The sequence below is a fragment of the Lutra lutra genome, chromosome X (assembly GCF_902655055.1).
Source record: "Lutra lutra chromosome X, mLutLut1.2, whole genome shotgun sequence".
In the NCBI taxonomy this organism is placed as follows: domain Eukaryota; kingdom Metazoa; phylum Chordata; class Mammalia; order Carnivora; family Mustelidae; genus Lutra; species Lutra lutra.
The window spans coordinates 1,586,518-1,603,070 of NC_062296.1; the positions used below are offsets into that span (position 1 = coordinate 1,586,518).

General features: G+C 60.0%; 2 protein-coding genes and 1 long non-coding RNA gene across 8 annotated transcripts; 2 read left to right on the forward strand and 1 right to left on the reverse strand.

Moving 5' to 3' along the window:
• The first annotated feature begins 990 nt into the window (after positions 1 to 990).
• On the forward strand, positions 991 to 8,389 carry RENBP (renin binding protein). 2 transcript variants are annotated; one of them, XM_047714823.1, is made up of 11 exons: positions 992 to 1,140; positions 1,431 to 1,540; positions 1,701 to 1,776; positions 1,981 to 2,056; positions 2,433 to 2,605; positions 3,147 to 3,371; positions 3,953 to 4,034; positions 4,377 to 4,552; positions 5,210 to 5,341; positions 8,042 to 8,129; positions 8,225 to 8,389. In XM_047714823.1, exons 1-11 carry the CDS (start codon positions 1,114 to 1,116, stop codon positions 8,371 to 8,373), a joined length of 1,314 nt encoding a protein of 437 aa, XP_047570779.1. In that variant the 5' UTR covers positions 992 to 1,113; the 3' UTR covers positions 8,374 to 8,389. The 2 variants fall into 2 exon arrangements, with proteins under 2 accessions (XP_047570780.1, XP_047570779.1); XM_047714824.1 differs by lacking the exons at positions 8,042 to 8,129; positions 8,225 to 8,389 and adding an exon at positions 7,846 to 7,977 and having other exon boundaries at positions 991 to 1,140.
• On the reverse strand, positions 5,673 to 8,570 carry LOC125091343 (uncharacterized). Of its 2 annotated transcripts, none has more exons than XR_007124654.1 (2): positions 8,394 to 8,570; positions 5,673 to 6,149 (listed from the first exon to the last, which is right to left on the reverse strand). It is a non-coding gene; the product is annotated as an uncharacterized LOC125091343 (long non-coding RNA). The 2 variants fall into 2 exon arrangements; XR_007124655.1 differs by lacking the exon at positions 8,394 to 8,570 and adding an exon at positions 7,869 to 7,999.
• Positions 8,571 to 8,663: 93 nt separating this feature from the next.
• On the forward strand, positions 8,664 to 13,174 carry NAA10 (N-alpha-acetyltransferase 10, NatA catalytic subunit). Of its 4 annotated transcripts, none has more exons than XM_047714877.1 (8): positions 8,664 to 8,867; positions 9,247 to 9,394; positions 9,649 to 9,707; positions 10,516 to 10,561; positions 10,647 to 10,762; positions 11,045 to 11,089; positions 12,332 to 12,497; positions 12,596 to 12,737. In XM_047714877.1, exons 1-8 carry the CDS (start codon positions 8,860 to 8,862, stop codon positions 12,665 to 12,667), a joined length of 660 nt encoding a protein of 219 aa, XP_047570833.1. In that variant the 5' UTR covers positions 8,664 to 8,859; the 3' UTR covers positions 12,668 to 12,737. The 4 variants fall into 4 exon arrangements, with proteins under 4 accessions (XP_047570833.1, XP_047570830.1, XP_047570831.1 ...); XM_047714874.1 differs by lacking the exon at positions 12,596 to 12,737 and adding an exon at positions 12,850 to 13,174 and having other exon boundaries at positions 8,670 to 8,867; positions 12,332 to 12,416; XM_047714875.1 differs by lacking the exon at positions 12,596 to 12,737 and adding an exon at positions 12,850 to 13,174 and having other exon boundaries at positions 8,673 to 8,867; positions 9,296 to 9,394; positions 12,332 to 12,416.
• Positions 13,175 to 16,553: the final 3,379 nt, after the last annotated feature.

The window sequence follows — 16,553 nt, forward strand, 5'->3', positions numbered from 1 at the left end:
TGGTGCTCACTCCACTGGGCTCGCAGTGCCTCATGATGGGACCTGTCCTGTGGCTCTTGATACCAGGAACCATGGCTCTGTCTTCCCCATGGCACCAGTTCTGATCTGATCTGGAGTCCAGTGTCTGGTGCCGGGGGCGGGGGGGAGGTGAGCACGTGCCCTGCAAGTTGGAGCAGCGGGAGCAATGGCTGGGGGTGGGAGGATGTTGGCCAGCAGGTACACAAGGTCTGCGTGGGGCTGGCCCCAGGGGGTGGGGCCTGTGCGGATTGGCCAGGCATGTGTCAGATGGCTCTGTGACACTTTCCTCCACCGTCCCTCTGCTCACCTGCCTCAAAGTGGCCCGCGGGACTCTCCGGGCCATGCCAGTATAGCATCGGAGCACAGCGCTCTGCGGCCTCCTGGGGAGAGGCCTGTGTGGGGGGAGAGGAGTGGTGCCAGCTCTCTGTCTTCAGACTGGCCAAGGCCCCATCCACTGGACCCAAGGCCGCCAGCAGGCTTACCCACAGGAACCTTAGAAACTTCCACATACTGAAGACTTGTCCTTGGCTAGGCATGACGGGGAGAGAGTGCAAGGAAAGCAGGGGAGAGGCTGGACGTGAAGGGTTATACCGTAAACAATGACAAGCATCTGTGAGCGGGGTGGGTACGAGCCCAGTCGGACCCAAAGCCAGGGCCTCCACTAAGCATGAGCTGGGGACATCACCCTCAGCTGCCCTGCCCTGCCCAGGCCCCTTCCGCAGGACTCTTCCCCCCAACTCGTTCAAGGGTGGGAAGAGGTGGCTGGGAGGAGCGGGTGTGCTGGAGCCAGCCGCGTGCTCCCCGCCCCAGACTGCCCTGCCAGTTCACCCACCATTTCCCATCAGGAGGCTCTCGAACCGGGGTCTGCCAGCAGCAGTCGCTGCTGGCTCTGCCCTGCTCTGCCCACGGGTCTTGGCCCGCGAGCGTGTGGGCGATGCCGGAGCACGGGGGCGGAGTCGTGCGACCGCCAAGCCCCGCCCCCAGACTCCGCGGAACTTCCCGGAGGAGGGGGCGGGTGGGGCGCGGCAGGGTCAGCTGAGTGACAGTCACGGGACTACGACCAGCTCTGTCTGGCTTCCCGGAGGAGAAGGAAGGATGAGCGGGGGTCTCCAAGTGTGGCAGGCCAGTGGAGGGGCCGTAATGGGGAGGGTGTTGTTCTGGAGGATTCCCAGGACGGTGGGGTCAGTTCTGGGGCCAGTCCCGAGCCAGAGGACAGCCCCACGCAGGGGTGTGGGGAACCCTGAGGTCTGGGTTCCGAAGCCTGGGGGCCCAGGGGAGACGGCTCAGGCAGCCCTGGGGTCCCCTGGAGCGTGGGGTGACCTGAGGGCACAGAGGAGCCTGTTGAGTTTGGGGACTGGGAAAATGGGGAGGCCTGTGGGGAAGCTGTGTCTCCAAGTCCCGGGTTCCCCCAGGACATGGAAAAGGAGCGAGAGGCTATGCAGACCTGGAAAGAGCGCGTGGAGCAGGAACTGGACCGCGTGGTGGCTTTCTGGACGGAGCACTCTCACGACCAGGAGCATGGGTGCGCCTCGCCCTTCTGGTGCCCTGGGGGGGGGTGTCTTTGCCCGTCCTGAGCCCCCATCTCACTCTCAGCTGACTCAGATCTGCTGAGCCCAGCAGAGCAGCAGACCCGGTGGTTGCAAGGCCCCTTCCCCGCTTTGCTAACACTGTGAATCCCACAGGGGTTTCTTCACGTGCCTTGGTCGAGATGGGCAGGTGTACGATGACCTCAAGTATGTTTGGCTGCAGGGGAGGCAGGTAGGGCATGTGCCCCGGCAGGGAGCGCTCCCAGAAGTGGCTGCTGGAGTTGGCTTGGCCGGTCCGCAATCTGCACGCACCAGGCTGGGCACCTCCACACCCCTCCTCCCATGGCAGGGGCACCTGAGGACGACTTCTCCTCCCAGCCCTGCGAACCCCCGCGCTGCTCCCTGCTTAAGCCATATTCCCTCCACTCCCCCACAGGTGTGGATGTATTGTCGCCTGTACCGAAAACTTGAGCGATTCCGCAGCCCTGAACTTCTGGATTCCGCCAAAGCAGGTGCACTCTCCCTGTCCCCATCTCCTCAGAAGAGCCCCTGGGGATGGCCTGGAGCTTTGTGGTTTTGTTCTTTGTGGGTGAGTGAACCCTGGGGGGTCCTCTCCCAGGGGGAGCACTCTCCTCCCAAACCAGGCGCTATGGACTCAGTCTGTGTCCCGCCCACCCCCCAAATTCCCATGTCGAAGCCCTAACTCTCCATGTGATGTATTTGGAGGTGGGTCCCGCTCATCCTCAGAGACTCACCGCTGGTCATTGACCTCCTCGGCAAATTCTGGGAAGGCGGTAGAGCTCCTGCAGTTCTAGGGGGTCCAGAAGCAGTGAAGGGCCTTTGGGCAACTTCACTTCAGCTTAAGCGTAGCAACTTCCCAACCACCAGGTGGCGAATTTTTGCTACGTTATGCCCGAGTGGCACCTCCTGGAAAGAAGTGTGCCTTTGTGCTGACGCGGGACGGCCGCCCGGTCAAGGTGCAGCGGACCATCTTCAGCGAGTGTTTCTACACCATGGCCATGAACGAGCTGTGGCGGGTGACTGGGGAAGCGCGTTACCAGGTGTGCGGGAAGGAGGCTGCCTTATGGCTGCCTGATGCCTTCCTGTTCGTGTGCAAGCCTCCTCCCTGGGCTCCGTGTGCACATGGGGTCTGTTGCCAACAGCAGTCCTTCCTCTGGGCCCCCATGGGCCCAGGGCTGCTGACAGCGGCCCCCTCACTGGGTTGTACTGTGAGGGGTTCGCCCTCCCTGGAATCTTTTCCTCTGAATTCATGCACAGAGCACGGAGAGACCAGTGCACACCTGCTCCCGCCGAAAGGGAGCTCTCCCTCCTCCCTGGAGCCCCTTGGGCTCTCAGACCCGACATCACTGCCCGGGAGTGGCCCGCACCCACAAACTGGGAGACACCCCCCCCACCCCGAGGCAGGGTGGGGCAGATCTACACCGGCCCCCAGCCCCCAACCCAGGCCTGGGGCCCAGAGTAGGCCCTTGGTGAAGGGGTCCTAGGAGCAGGCGGGCGGACGAGGCTCTCCCACCCCAGTTCAGACCGCACGGGATGCCGCCTCAGCCCTGGCCTCCCCTCGCCTCCCTTCTCCCCACCCAGAAGGAAGCGGTGGAGATGATGGAGCAGATCGCGTGCTGGGTGCGGGAGGACCCATCAGGGCTGGGCCGTCCGCACCTCCCCGGAGCCCCGGCCTCTGAGTCCATGGCGGTGCCCATGATGCTGCTCAACCTCGTGGACCAGCTCGGGGAGGCGGACGAGGAGCTGGCGGGCAACTACGCAGAGCTGGGGGACTGGTGTGTCCAGAGGATTCTGCAGCACGTCCAGGTGGGGGGGTGGGGAGGACGCCCAGGGAAGAGGAGGCTGACCCTCACCTGCCAGATGGGCCCTAGGAGCGGGGGAGTAGGGTGACCCTCACTCCCCAGGCCCTGGGGCACCTCCATAGCCTACACACGCACACCCCCGGCTGGGCCTTGGTGGCCCCCTTTACAGGCGGGAAGACCCGGTGGGGGCGGGGAGCTCGGCTGGGGCCCAGAAGCCCACACCCCTGGGAAAGGTAGAAGGCCCAGGGGAGCCCAGTGGGGCCAAGGGCAGGAGGGAAGGGGCCGGGGGCTCTGGTGTGTTCAAGAGCAGGAGACCCAGCCAGACCCAAGTTCTTCTGGGCCTCTGTAGGCAACCCAGCCAACCTTAACTCTCAGCTCCCATTCAGTGTGTCACTCTTCCCACCTTGGGGGCCCAGGCAAGGGTCAGAACCCATTCAGGCCCTTGGGCCCCTTCTCAAATGCCCCCTCTGAGCCAGGCCTGCCCAGGACCACAGATGACAGAGGGGAGGGCGAGTGGGTGCACCTTTCCAGTTGGGAGCTGAAGGCAGATTTATCTTCCTGTGTTCCTCCCTCCCTCCTGGGCAGAGGGATGGACAGGCTGTGCTGGAGAATGTGTCCGAGGACGGTGAGGAGCTTTCTGGCTGCCTGGGGAGGCACCAGAACCCAGGTGAGGAATAGAGTAGGCTGGGGGGGGCGCCCAGGAGGAAGGGACTGCTCAGTCCCCAGTTCTGCATCTCAGATGTGGGAGTGCCCAGGGGCTGCCTTCAGCCCTCCCCGCTCCAGCTGCTGCTGAGGATGGGGCAGAGAAGCCGGGACAGGCCTCCCAGGCAGGGGTGTCAGCAGCCGGAGACAGAGTCTGGGACAGACTGGGAGGGCAAGCTTTCTGCAGGAGAGAAGCTGTGGCAAGAGCTCAGAGCAGCTCCCATAGTTAGTGGAGGAGGAAGGGAGGCACCTGCCTTGGGGGGCAGGGGGGAGTCCACTGCCTGTCTTAACCCAGAGCGCTCACCAGGCCACGCGCTGGAAGCTGGCTGGTTCCTGCTCCGTCACGCTGTCAGGAAGGGTGACCCCAAGCTCCGAGCCCACGTTATCAACAAGTTCCTGTTGCTGCCCTTCCGCTCTGGCTGGGACCCTGACCACGGAGGCCTCTTCTACTTCCAGGATGCTGACGGCCTCTGCCCCACCCAGGTGGGAATGTGCCCAGGGCCACATGGTACCAGGCTGTTCAAGGCTTTCTTCCCTGGGAGGCGGGTGCCGTCATCACTCATTTTGTGGGGGGTGGGGACCTGGGTTTCAGGGTGATGAACTCGCCCAGTGTGACCCTGGTGGGAAACTCCTCTCTGCCAGTGGCCCTCACCCTCCCGTCAGCGAGTGCGGACGATGCCAGTTCTGAGATACATGTGCTCTTCATCTTTGAAAGGTGCTCTGGGTGACTCTCAGGCATCGGTAGTGGGAGCAGGTTTGCATCCTTATGTCCGCTGCCTCTGCTTGGGTTTTGACCCCACTGAGATCTGCAGAGGGTGACCGATCCTGCCATCAGTAGGAGCTGGTGTCCAGCAGGCTTTAGACAGGCTGACAAGGCAGACAGGGTTTCGGTTCCAGGGTTAGAAAGGGAGGCCACCCCACCCTGGCCCTTGGGAAGGGGTTGTTAGGGGGTGCATCCCGGTCAGGAAGCTGGTCCCGTGCAGAGGGGCCATTCAGACCCTCAGGGACATCCAGCCTGTGATGAAGCCCCAAGTGCTGGGGCCCGATGGTGTCTGGGCCGCGATCGGGAGGGTGGGCTGAGAGGGGCGGCACAGGGTGCATCTCAGGGCTCACAGACACCTGTCGCTGCTCTGCTCTCAGCTGGAGTGGGCCATGAAGCTCTGGTGGCCACACAGCGAAGCCATGATCGCCTTCCTCATGGGCTACAGTGACAGCGGGGACCCTGCCTTGCTGCATCTCTTCTACCAGGTGGCTGAATACACCTTCCGCCAGGTAAATGTGGCTTCCGGGTCCATAGTGCTCTTGGGTTCTGCATGGGGGCGAGGGAAGAGCAGGCAGCTGTCCCTCTCAGGGCGGGCCCCCAGCCAGGCTTTCTTGGACTGTGGGAAGAGACTAGGCAGGGATGGGGAGGAGGATCCCACAGCCCCTTCACCTCCCCCTCAGTGGGTGTGGTCCCTGGGCTGGCCAGAGTTCCCAGAGATCTGGTCCCTGGTGCCCTCCATTCACTCAATGAAGCAGCCGCTGCCCCCTCTGGAGCCGATGCTGGTGGGGGGGGGGGGGCAGCAGCGTGGGCAGGGTATAAACAAGTAAACACACAAACATGTAGGTGGCAGTGACAGCTTTGGAAAATACATCAAGGGCAGGGGACTGGGGGGGGCAAGTGGGAGAGAGCAAACACAGAAGGGGTTGCTCTGCACAGAGGAGGTATCTCGTGGGATTTAGGCATTACTGGGTCCTGGGGCTTTGGGCAGGGCAAGAATCAGCTGTGAGGTCAGAAGGCAGCCAGGGGTCCACCAGAGGCCGAGCATTAGGAACAGAGTGATGTGCTAGGTGCCGCTCGGGGGGCGCCTGGTGATGACTGAGGATTCCCGGCATGTTTCTAAAGCTGTGACCCACTCCACTGGTCCATCCCGGCACAGGAGGTTCTACACATGGTCTCCTGGGGTCTGTGCGCTTTGGAACTTGGAAGAAAACTATACCTTTCTTGGCACTAACCTCTAACTGGGATCCAGTGTTCACTTCTGCATGTTAAACACAGGAAATCAGGAGACCTGCGGCTGTTAGAGTCCATCGGTTTGAACTGCGTAAAATGAAATTTAAAGATTTTTTTAATGCCTTTAAAAAAAATTTGACAGAGAGATCACAAGTAGGCAGCGAGGCAGGCGGCGGGGCATGGGGGGCAGGCTCCCTGCTGAGCAGAGAGCCCGATCCCAGGACCCGGAGATCATGACCTGAGCCAAAGGCAGAGGCTTAACCCACTGAGTCACCCAGGCACCCCAAAGATTTTTTTTTAATATTTTATTTATTTGAGAGCGAGAGAGAGACAGTGAGAGAGCATGAGCGAGGAGAAGGCCAGAGGGAGAAGCAGACTCCCCATGGAGCTGGGAGCCCGATGTGGGACTTGATCCCGGGACTCCAGAATCATGACCTGAGCTGAAGGCAGTCGCCCAACCAACTGAGCCACCCAGGCGCCCCCCAAAGATTTTTTTTTAAAAGATTATTTATTTATTTGAGAGAGCACAGGTGCGAGAGAGAGAGCAGGAGTGGGGGAAGGGCCGAGGGAGAAGCAAGACTCCCTGCTGAGCAGGACCCTGAGATCATGACCCAAGCCAAAGGCAGACACTTAATCGACTGAGCCACCCAGGCGCCCCAAGAATACATTTTATTTATTTATTTTTTAAAAGATTTTATTTATTTATTTGACAGACAGAGATCACAAGTAGGCAGAGAAGCAGGCAGAGAGAGAGGGAGAAGCAGGCTCCCTGCTGAGCAGAGAGCCTGATGCAGGGTAGATCCCAGGACCCTGGGATCATGACTTGAGCCAAAGGCAGAGGCTTTAACCCACTGAGCCACCCAGGCGCCCCTACATTTTATTTTTAAGAAAGATTTTAGGGGCGCCTGGGTGGCTCAGTGGGTTAAAGCGTCTGCCTTTGGCTCAGGTCATGATCCCAGGGTCCTGGGATCTACCCTGCATCAGGCTCTCTGCTCAGCAGGGAGCCTGCTTCTCCCTCTCTCCCTGCTTGTGTTCCCTCTGTAGCTGTCAAATTAATAAATAAAATCTTAAAAAAAAGATTCTCCCTAAAGGACTATAGTACTGAGGAGGTACTACCACTATGGTGAAGAAGGGAAATTTAAAAAAAAAAAAAAAGATTTTAGAATTCGTGTGCACGCATCCATGCACAACCAGGGGGGAGGGGCAGTGGGAGAGGAAGGGAGAGAGAATCTGTAGCAGAAGCCCCCTCCAGGAAGCAACTACAAAGTTACATGAAGGTCCGCAACTCCACCGGAATTCTCCTTGTTCCTTTAAATCAATTTTCTTTTCCTTTTTTTTAAAGACTTCACTTTTTTTTTTGGATTTTTATTAATTTATTTGACAGAAAGTGAGAGAACAGAAGCGGGGGGAAGTGGGAGAGGGAGAAGCAGACTCAGGGAACCCGATGCGGGGCTCCATCCCAGGACCCTGGGATCATGACCTGAGGTGAAGGCAGACGCTTAATGACTGAGCTACCCAGGCGCCCCTAAAATCAACTTTTTTTTTTTTTAATCAATTTTCTTAAAGTACAATTTATACACAATAAAGCCTATCCAAGTGTTCAGGTCACTGAGATATAACAATGTATGCATCTGTGTAACTACATCTGTGCATTTGTCAAGCTGTAGAATGTTTCTCGTGGTCCCCAAACAGGGTGCTACTTAGTCCCTTTCTGTAGTGTTTCAAGTCTCAGCCTGTGGCCCCCTCCCCAGCGGGTGGTCTAGCTGCGCACTCCCATCCCCAAGCAGAAAGAGAAAAGTCCCCCACCTTCATCTTTGTCCTGGAAGCGGTCCTGCTTTTAAAAGCGGTGATTCTGGAGCCCCGTTACCTGGGGCCAGTCCTGTTTGTGACCCTGCGGTAGCGGTGCGGTGGGGACGGTGAGCGCCCCTTTACTTGGCCTTGTGGCACCTGGAGGCCTTGTCACTGTCTCGTTACTCCAGTTTCGGGATCCTGAGTACGGGGAATGGTTCGGCTACTTGAACCAAGAGGGGAAAGTCGCTCTCACCATCAAAGGGGGTCCTTTCAAAGGTGAGTGGGGGGACAGACAGGGCGGGGGCCGCAGGGGCTTGGGGCAGTCGGCTGCCCCTGGGCCTCTCGACCAGCTGTCCTGCCTCTCCCTGCAGGCTGCTTCCATGTGCCGAGGTGCCTCGCCATGTGCGAGGAGATGCTGGGCGCCCTGCTGAGCCGCCTCCCCGTGGCCCCCGGTCCCAGCTCTGGCTCCCCTCCCGTCGTGCCCCCCGCCGTGCCCCCCGCCCGCCAAGGCGCGAAATAAAACCGTGCGTGCTGCACTACCTGTGTGCGTGCGTGTGTGGGATCGCGGGAGGAGGGTGGCTCGCAACTGGCACAAGCGGACCCGCGGGAGCGGACCGAACCCGGGCCCGCCCCGCGCGCTGGGCCGCCCCAAGAGCCCCGTGACGGGCCCGCCCCGCGCCGGGGCTCGCCCGGCCATTGGTTCGCTCCGCGCCCTGTCCCGCCTCCCGGACAGGCCCCACCCCCGCACTGGCTCCCACCCCAAGCATTGGCCCGGCGGCCGCGAGGGCGGGTTCGGCGGCGCGCACTTCCGGCCGGCAGCCGGGCCAGGCACGCACCGCCCCTTCCGCCACCGCCCCCGCGATCCCCGAGACCCAGCTCCAGCCCCGGCTCCAGCCCCAGCCCCGGCCCGGCCGCCTCGGCTTCGCTTTGGAGCGCGGCGGCAGCTGACTGCGCGTTTACGACCCGCTGGGAACCGCGTGCCCCGCCGCCGTTATGAACATCCGCAATGCGAGGGTGAGGGGCAGGGGCGGGAGGCTGTCCGCGCCGCGTGGGTGCGCGGCCCGCTGGCCGCGTGCGCATGCTCCCGAGGGGCCCGGCGAAGCCCCGGGCGGGTCGCTCCACGCGCCTGCGGGCTCAGGGCATGGACAGGTGAAGGCCACCGTCCCCGCGGGTCTGGACCCGTCCGAACAGGAATGTCGGGACTCAGTTGCCTGATGTCCCAAAACAGCCTGGCGCTCAGATCCATTCCTGGGACGGATGATTTCTGCGGCGACTGTGCGCCAGGCGTGTGCAAAGACAGATAGTCCCAGCGCCCGCCCAGCCCCGCGCGGGTGGGGGTCGGGGGGGCAGACAGACAGGGAGCAGGGTTCTAACGTGGCTGAGGCCTACTTAGGCACCACAGCCCCTGGCCTGACCGCATTCTACCGCCTGCCCTCCCGCAGCCGGAGGACCTCATGAACATGCAGCACTGCAACCTCCTGTGCCTGCCCGAAAACTACCAGATGAAATACTACTTCTACCACGGCCTCTCCTGGCCGCAGGTGCGCGGCTGTGGAGTTTGGGGTGGGGGACAAGACCAGGCCAAGGGACATCCAAGTGGGAGGAGCAGCAGTGGGGTGTGTGGAAGGAAACCAAGCCACTGGACCTAGAGGTCAGGAGCTGTCACTGAACTCGCCACTGAGTCGGGGTCTGTCATGCGCACAGTGACAGGCGGGCAGTGGGACCAAGTGCCTGCCAAGGGTTCCTCCACCTCGGACAGGAAGTTAATCTCTTTTTTCTTCTCCCTGTCACCCAGCTCTCTTACATCGCTGAGGATGAGAATGGGAAGATTGTGGGGTACGTCCTGGCCAAAATGTGAGTCACCAGAGTTGGCAGTGGATTGGGGGTGGGGCGGGGCACCAACACCACATGTGTCTCCTAGATGCTGCCCTGTAGTGGCTTTTCTTGTTTTAATGAATTAATCTACTGGTTTTTAGTTCCGTTTTGGGTTTCCAAAATTACTGGAAAGTATTGACTTCCCATACACCCCCTGCCCTTTGAGCCCGAGTTTTTTCTATCACTAACACCTTGGAGTACATTGGTGACAGTTGATGAAGCAGTATGACCACATTATTAAAGTTCACGGTTTACAATAGGGTTCACACTTCGTGGTGTACCTTCTGTGGGTTTGGACACATGTGTAGTAACGTGTATCTGCTGGTCTAGAATCCGTAGTTTCAGCGGCCTGAAAACCTTCCCTGTTGTTCCTTTTCTCCTCCCCCCTTCCCCACACCAACCACTGCCACACTTACTTACTGTCTCTGTAGGTCTGCCTTTTCTAGAATGTCATGTGTTTGGAATCATACGGTATGGGGCCTTTTCAGATGGGCTCCTTTCACTTAAGTCACGGCACTGAAAGGTCTTCCACGTCTTTTCCTGGCTCGGTGGCTTGGTTCCTCACAGCACAGTCAGCGTTTCCATTGGGCTCCTTTGACAGTGCGCTTGTGTTTTGTCTGCGGCATGGGGTTTTGAGAGCCCAGCTCTGCCCCACCCGGGGTCTGGGGGAACTTCGGAGCCGCCAGAGGAGTTCTGTGCTCCTGCTCTTTGCCTGCATCATGGACGTGGGCTGGTGACCGCCTCAGCATCAGGCTCCTCTCCAGCCTCCCCTTTCTCCTCACTTTAGGGAGGAGGATCCAGATGATGTGCCCCATGGACATATCACGTCGCTGGTGCGTAGGACCCACCCAGGTCCTGGCAGGGGTGGAGGTGGGCTTGGTTGGGGTGGCCCTCAAGGTCCCACTCTCCTCCCGCCAGGCTGTGAAGCGTTCCCACCGGCGCCTCGGCCTGGCTCAGAAGCTGATGGACCAGGCCTCGCGAGCCATGATCGAGAACTTCAATGCCAAATACGTATCCCTGCACGTCAGGAAGAGGTGGAAGCCAGGGCGGAGGGAAGGGCAGGGGAGGGGAGGAGGGTGGGGGCTGAGGGAGGGTGGGGCGGGGGCTGAGGCAGGGGGAGGGTCAGGGCTGAGGCAGGGAGAGGGTGGGGAGGAGATTCTGTGCTGATGGGGGTCCTGGGGTGCCCTGGCTTTCGGAGAAGACCTGGGAAGTGGTATTAGTGGGGCGGGGGAACCTGGGAGGAGGGGCTGGACCTGGGCACGCTGTCCCTGTCTGGCTAAGTCTGTGCAGCTCAGCAGTGCCTTGTTCCCCTGCAGTAACCGGGCCGCCTTGCACCTCTATTCCAACACTCTCAACTTTCAGTAAGTAGCTCAAGACTTTTCTAATAGGATGGGGTGGTCCCAGGTCTGGCTCGTCCAGGCATCAGAGCTGCCTTCCGGGTTGGGGGATGTGGGTGGCTGGAGGGAAGACCTGCAGTCAGCTGAGACGGGGACTGGGCCGTGGACTCCATGCGTTCTCAGGAGGTCTCCTCCGGCGTCTGTGACGACGGCCCTGCCGCTGCAGTCCGCTCAGGATGCGTTTGGTGTGGCTCTTGCTCTGTCGCTTGACACCGGCTAGGGCTAGGTGAAGGGCACACAGTCTTCTTGGTAGAGGTGAGGGCCCGGGACACGAGCAGAAGCAGGGTTCAAGGGCACCTGGCACCTGGAAGCATCCAATAGGCCCAGGAGAAAGGAGAATGTCGTGCTGCAGAAACCATAGCATGTCCAGGCCAGTAGGGCCTTTGGTAAGAACAATGGAGGGATCTCAAGTTCTGGGCTGTCCTGGTGGATGAGGACAAGCCCGCTTGGGGACATGAGAGTCTCTGTGTGCCTGGCACAGGACAGGGAAAGCCTGGCAGGGAAGTGGTGTGACCGGTACACGGTGGTGAAAGCTGCTTGACAGTGAGGTGGGGATGGAGGGCCCAGAGAGACAGCTTTAGCTTCGGTTCAGTGGGAGATGAACAGGGCCCTCGGGGAAGGATCTTTGATCTGGACGTACCTGCTTCCAGTGGCCAGCAATTCTGGGGTCTCAGGGCTGCTGGGCCCTCCTAGGCCATGCAGTCCAGCGCCCCTTCCAGCCAGTGGCAGGAGTACCCAGGTCTGTATGTACACCCCCTGTCAGTGCAGGTGCCTAAGCTGCTCAGAGTGGGGGTCGCAGGGCCTGGGAGTGACTGTCAGGAACAGAGGCCCAGCACCCGTCCTCCTCATTTCCCGTTGCTGGACACACCAGTCAGCCTGCCTTTGCTCAGTCAGAGATAGGCAACAGGGCATGGAGAGAGGGGATGTCTCAGTTCATGGCTTCAGCTCGATGTAACGGACCACAGAAACAGATCCTTGCGAATCAGGTTACAGACACAGGACAGTGGCAGCCCCCAGAGGCATAAATACATTGGGGGGCTACTTACTGCTTGACTCCTGGAGAGCGCACAGGGAAACGGGGCTTGCTGTCTCCAGAAGGGTCCTTCAGGGAAAACAGATATGCTGCCCCGCTAGCAGAGGAGGCTAGAAGCCTGAGGAGAATTTGCTCTGACTTGGGTCGTTCTTTTCTGCACTTTCCACTTCCAGGATCAGCGAAGTGGAGCCCAAGTACTACGCGGATGGGGAAGACGCATACGCCATGAAGCGGGACCTCACTCAGATGGCTGACGAGGTGAGCATCCCTGGGGGCCAGGCCAGCAGGGCAGGCCCTCTGGGAGTGCCTGAGGCAGTAGGAGGCCTTCTGCAGCCACAGGCGAGGGGGACTGGCACCTGCGCCAGTGGCCGTAGCGCTGGGAGTCCTCCGCTGTTTCTCTGGGATGCCACTCTCAGCAGAAGCCTGTGCTGTCTGAGGTGCGATGGCCAAGGGGAGGGAGGAGGCCCCAGCACGTGCTGAGAACTAGGGCTCCCAGGGTTCAGGGGTGAGACACAGCTGGGCGGAGGACAAAGGGCCTGGCCCTGGCCCTGGCCCTGGCCCGAGGCCCCCAGCAAGTGACAGGTGCAGGCTTCCCTCATCCCCAGCTTGGGTGGCAGGCAGGGGCCCACGTGGTCTGGAGACTTAGGCCCTGTCTCCTTCCTCCTGCGTCTCCCTGGGCTCCTGGCGGCAGCTGAGGCGGCACCTGGAGCTGAAGGAGAAGGGCAGGCACGTGGTGCTGGGCTCCATCGAGAACAAGGTGGAAAGCCGGGGCAACTCACTTCCAAGCTCGGGAGAGGCCTGTCGTGAGGAGAAGGGCCTGGCTGCTGAGGATAGCGGTGGGGACAGCAAGGATCTCAGCGAGGTCAGCGAGACCACAGAGAGCACCGACGTCAAGGACAGCTCAGAGGCCTCTGACTCCGCCTCCTAGAGCCTGCACTTGCTCCTCTCCCCACCCTGACCTGCCCGACCTGTCCTCGCGTCCCCTCGAGGTTTCACAATAAACTTCGCCCAGCGGCTTTGGGGAGTTTGTGTGTGCAAGTGTGCGCATTGGTAGGGCAGGTGGGCGGCCGCCTCTCTCCAGACCCTGTATGTCCCCGCGAATACAGGCCTCAGCCTTTTGGCACCACATGTCCTGCTAAGCCCACATAGAAGGCAAGAGCTTTGTCAGGGTTTAGAGGTGGGGCTCCCAAGTCTGATGGCTTTTGGCACCTTTGGGCCCAGAGGAGGGAGACCCTGGAGTTCTGGAAGCCGGTCCCTGCCAGGGAGCAAATGATCCCCCTTCTGAGCCCTGCTCTGCCGCTGCCTCGCTGGGCTACTGATGGCGTAAGAGCCGGCTGTGCTTGGGGCTTATCTGTTGTGTCCTGTGTGGTAATGGCCCAGCCAGCTACCCCGTCGCTCAGGCCCTGGCAACTGTGGCAACTGATTGTCCTTGATTCCTCCCTCCCCCGCTATCTAAGAGGTCAGGAAATCTTGTGTGTTCAACGACTGTAATAACCATGGAATCTGCTCCCTAACCTCAGCCTTCATTTGGAAATAGGCTTTATTTTTTGGACAGTTTTAGGTTTACAGAACTGAGCAGATAGTGGTTTCCATGTACCTCCCTCTGCAGTCAGTTTTCGCCTGTTAACATTTTGTGTGAAATGTTGCATTTGTTAAAATTGTTGAGCCAATACGGATACATTTTTTTAAAGATTTTATTTATTTATTTGACAGAGACCGTGAGAGGGAACACAAGTAGCGGGAGTGGGGGAGGGAGAAGCAGGCTTCCTGTTGAGGAGGGAGCCCTACGTGGGATTCCATCCCAGGACCCTGGGATCATGACCTGAACCAAAGGGAGACGCCCTTAACAACTGAACACCCAGGTGCCCAAATATCGATACATTATTAACTATAGTCCAGGGTTTACATTTCCCTCTGTGTTGTGGATTCTGTTTTTTGACAAATGCATAATGTCATTTCATGCAGAATATAAGCCCTCTTTTTTTTTTTAACTGGAGCATAGTTGACAAAAATTTACAATAATTTCAGGTGCACAAAATGGTGATCAACATCTCTATGGGTTATGCAGCGCTCAGCACAAGCGTAGCTGCCATCTGTCACCATACAGTGCTATTAACAATACCACTGACCATCTTCCCTGTGCTGACCTGCCCATTCCATAACCGCAAGCCTGTGTCTCCCCTTCCTCCTCAACCATGTTGCCTGTCGCCCATCCTGCTCCCCTCTGGCAACCAGCAGTTTGCGCTCTGTATTTACGGGTGTATTTCTGTAAGCCCTCCGTTTCCCATGGTTCTACGCCAGCCCTAAGATTTGCTCCCGTGCCTTTGTTCCTGCCCTGCCCTCTGGCTGCAGCACGATCACTTGCTGCTGTTAGTCCCTGGGGAGGCTCTGCCTGGGTTGCCCACCTCCCAGCGGAGCTCGGCACTCTAGAGCTGTCACTGTACTTGATGCGCCTGCCGCTGCAGATGGTGCAGGGCTCCCCTGCTAGGCTGAGTAATTGGCCAACCCCGGGGCCCAGGGCTCCGTTTTCTCTCTGGCCGGCGCCGGTCACGTGACCACCAGGCAGCCGGGGAAGCCCAGACAGCAGAGGGCGAGGCTGCAAAGCTGCGCCTGCGCCAGCCCGCCCATTCGCCGGCGCGCTCTGGGGGCGGGAGGTGGTGCTTTGCCCCGCCCCCTACGCCCGGCGTCAGTCCCTCCCCCTCTTCGTCCCCCGCAGCCGCCTTCTTTCCCAGGCTCTGACTGGTCTGGCGGCGGCGGGGCGGGCTTTCCCGGGCAGGGCGCGCATGCGCGCTGCCTCGGCCGCGCCCCAGCACTGGGCGGAGGGAGCCCGCGGAGGCTCCCACGGCGCCGTCTGCCGCGCCCTCCTTCCGCCCTCGGCCGGCCCCCCGGTTCCCGGCTCGCCCTCTGCCCTCCGTGCCCTACGTCCCTTGCGGCCCGTTGACGCTGGGCCTCTTGCAGGCGGTTGGGTTTCCTGGGCGGAGGTGGGGGCCGCGGCGGGGAGGGGAGAGGGGAAGCCGCAGGCTCGAGCGTCCCTTGGGGCCCAACACTTCCCCGGTCGCTGCGGCACCCGCCTCTGGGAGGGGCTGCCTCTGCAGGGCTTGCCGAGCGAAGCTGGGGCAGGAAAGCTGACGGTGGGGAAGCAGGCCCGCCCTTACCTTTTTACTCTGGGGCTGGGGCTGGGCTCTGGGCACGTCTCCCCAAGGGATGAACCTGTACACCGACTGGGTGCACAACCTTGACCTCGGAAGCCCCCATTCTTTTTTCTTTTTTTTTTTAAGGTTTTATTTATTGAGAGAGCTGGAGAGCACAAGCTGGGGGAGGGGCAGAGGGAGAGGGAGAAGCAGGCTTCTTGCTGAGCAGGGAGCCCGAAGCGGGGCTGGATCCCAGGACAACCCCCCCCCCCATCATGAAGTGAGCGGAAGGCAGATGCTTAACCCACTGAGCCACCCAGATGCCCCCCCCCCCCCCCCCCGCATAGCCCCCATTCTTAAGCTTCTTCTGGAAACCTGACTTGTAGGAAAATAAGGGCCTCACAGCATCTTCATATGGGACCTTCACTGCCCAATTCATGCTCTCATCTCCTCTCGCTCTGACATAGACGGCGGTAACATTGATCTCATCTCCCTCTAGTCCATCCGACGCACAGCGCCTGACCCATGTCAGCCCTGAGGTCACCCCTCTGGGCCCAGTGTATACTCCACTCCTTAACACCTTGAGCAAGGTCGCACACATCTGGTCCTCATCTTCTGTGGGATAATGGGCTTTTGGATTCTTTGAAGGGGAATAATGGAGCTGAGGATAGAGCAAGCACTAGGGTCTCAAAGGCCAAACAAGCATCTTAAAAGCCAGGGCTTATGATGTCAAGTTTTAAAGCAGTGGCCTAATGGGGTATCGTGTGAGTGTTTCTGGAGCCAGAAAAGGATAGAGGAGAGCATTTGAAAGTAGGGGCTGAGGCCAGGAGTGCTCAGATGGAGAGTAGGGGCAAGGTGTGTTGGGTTGGCTGGTGAGGTGCACGGGTTCCTGACACACGGGGTTTGGGGTCGGGTGTGCTTTGGGAAGGGGCAGAAGGCTCGCCTGCCTTGCTAGAGGACTCCAGCAGTGGTACTGCTGAGGCCAGCTCCTGGAAGCCCAGGTCCTGGGCCTGCTGGTGTCTGGCCAGCTCCCATGCCCTGTGGACACATGGTGTCTTAGAGAAGGACCCTGGTCCTGGGCAGGAGTAGGGGTGGGTGAGCAGGGAACTGAGGAGGTATGTTTTCCCCTTCTGGGCAAGAGAACTGCTCATAGTTCAGAGGCAGGAAGGACCTGCGCAGCCTCCTCCACCCCACCCCACTCTGCAGCTGCAGGTCGAGGTCACATGTGCCCACGTTTGCACTGAGCCTGACTTTGACATCCATG

What these genes read in the sequence shown, in the direction of transcription:
- RENBP (XM_047714823.1), top strand. Translation starts at nt 1,114, where the DNA reads ATGAGCGGGGGTCTCCAAGTGTGGCAG. An exon ending in TTTGGCTGCAGGGGAGGCAG is followed by an intron (nt 1,777 to 1,980) that starts GTAGGGCATGTG and finishes ACTCCCCCACAG; the next exon opens with GTGTGGATGTATTGTCGCCT. An exon ending in TCTGGATTCCGCCAAAGCAG is followed by an intron (nt 2,057 to 2,432) that starts GTGCACTCTCCC and finishes CCCAACCACCAG; the next exon opens with GTGGCGAATTTTTGCTACGT.
- NAA10 (XM_047714874.1), top strand. An exon ending in GGGTACGTCCTGGCCAAAAT is followed by an intron (nt 9,708 to 10,515) that starts GTGAGTCACCAG and finishes TCCTCACTTTAG; the next exon opens with GGAGGAGGATCCAGATGATG. An exon ending in TCCCTGCACGTCAGGAAGAG is followed by an intron (nt 10,763 to 11,044) that starts GTGGAAGCCAGG and finishes GTTCCCCTGCAG; the next exon opens with TAACCGGGCCGCCTTGCACC.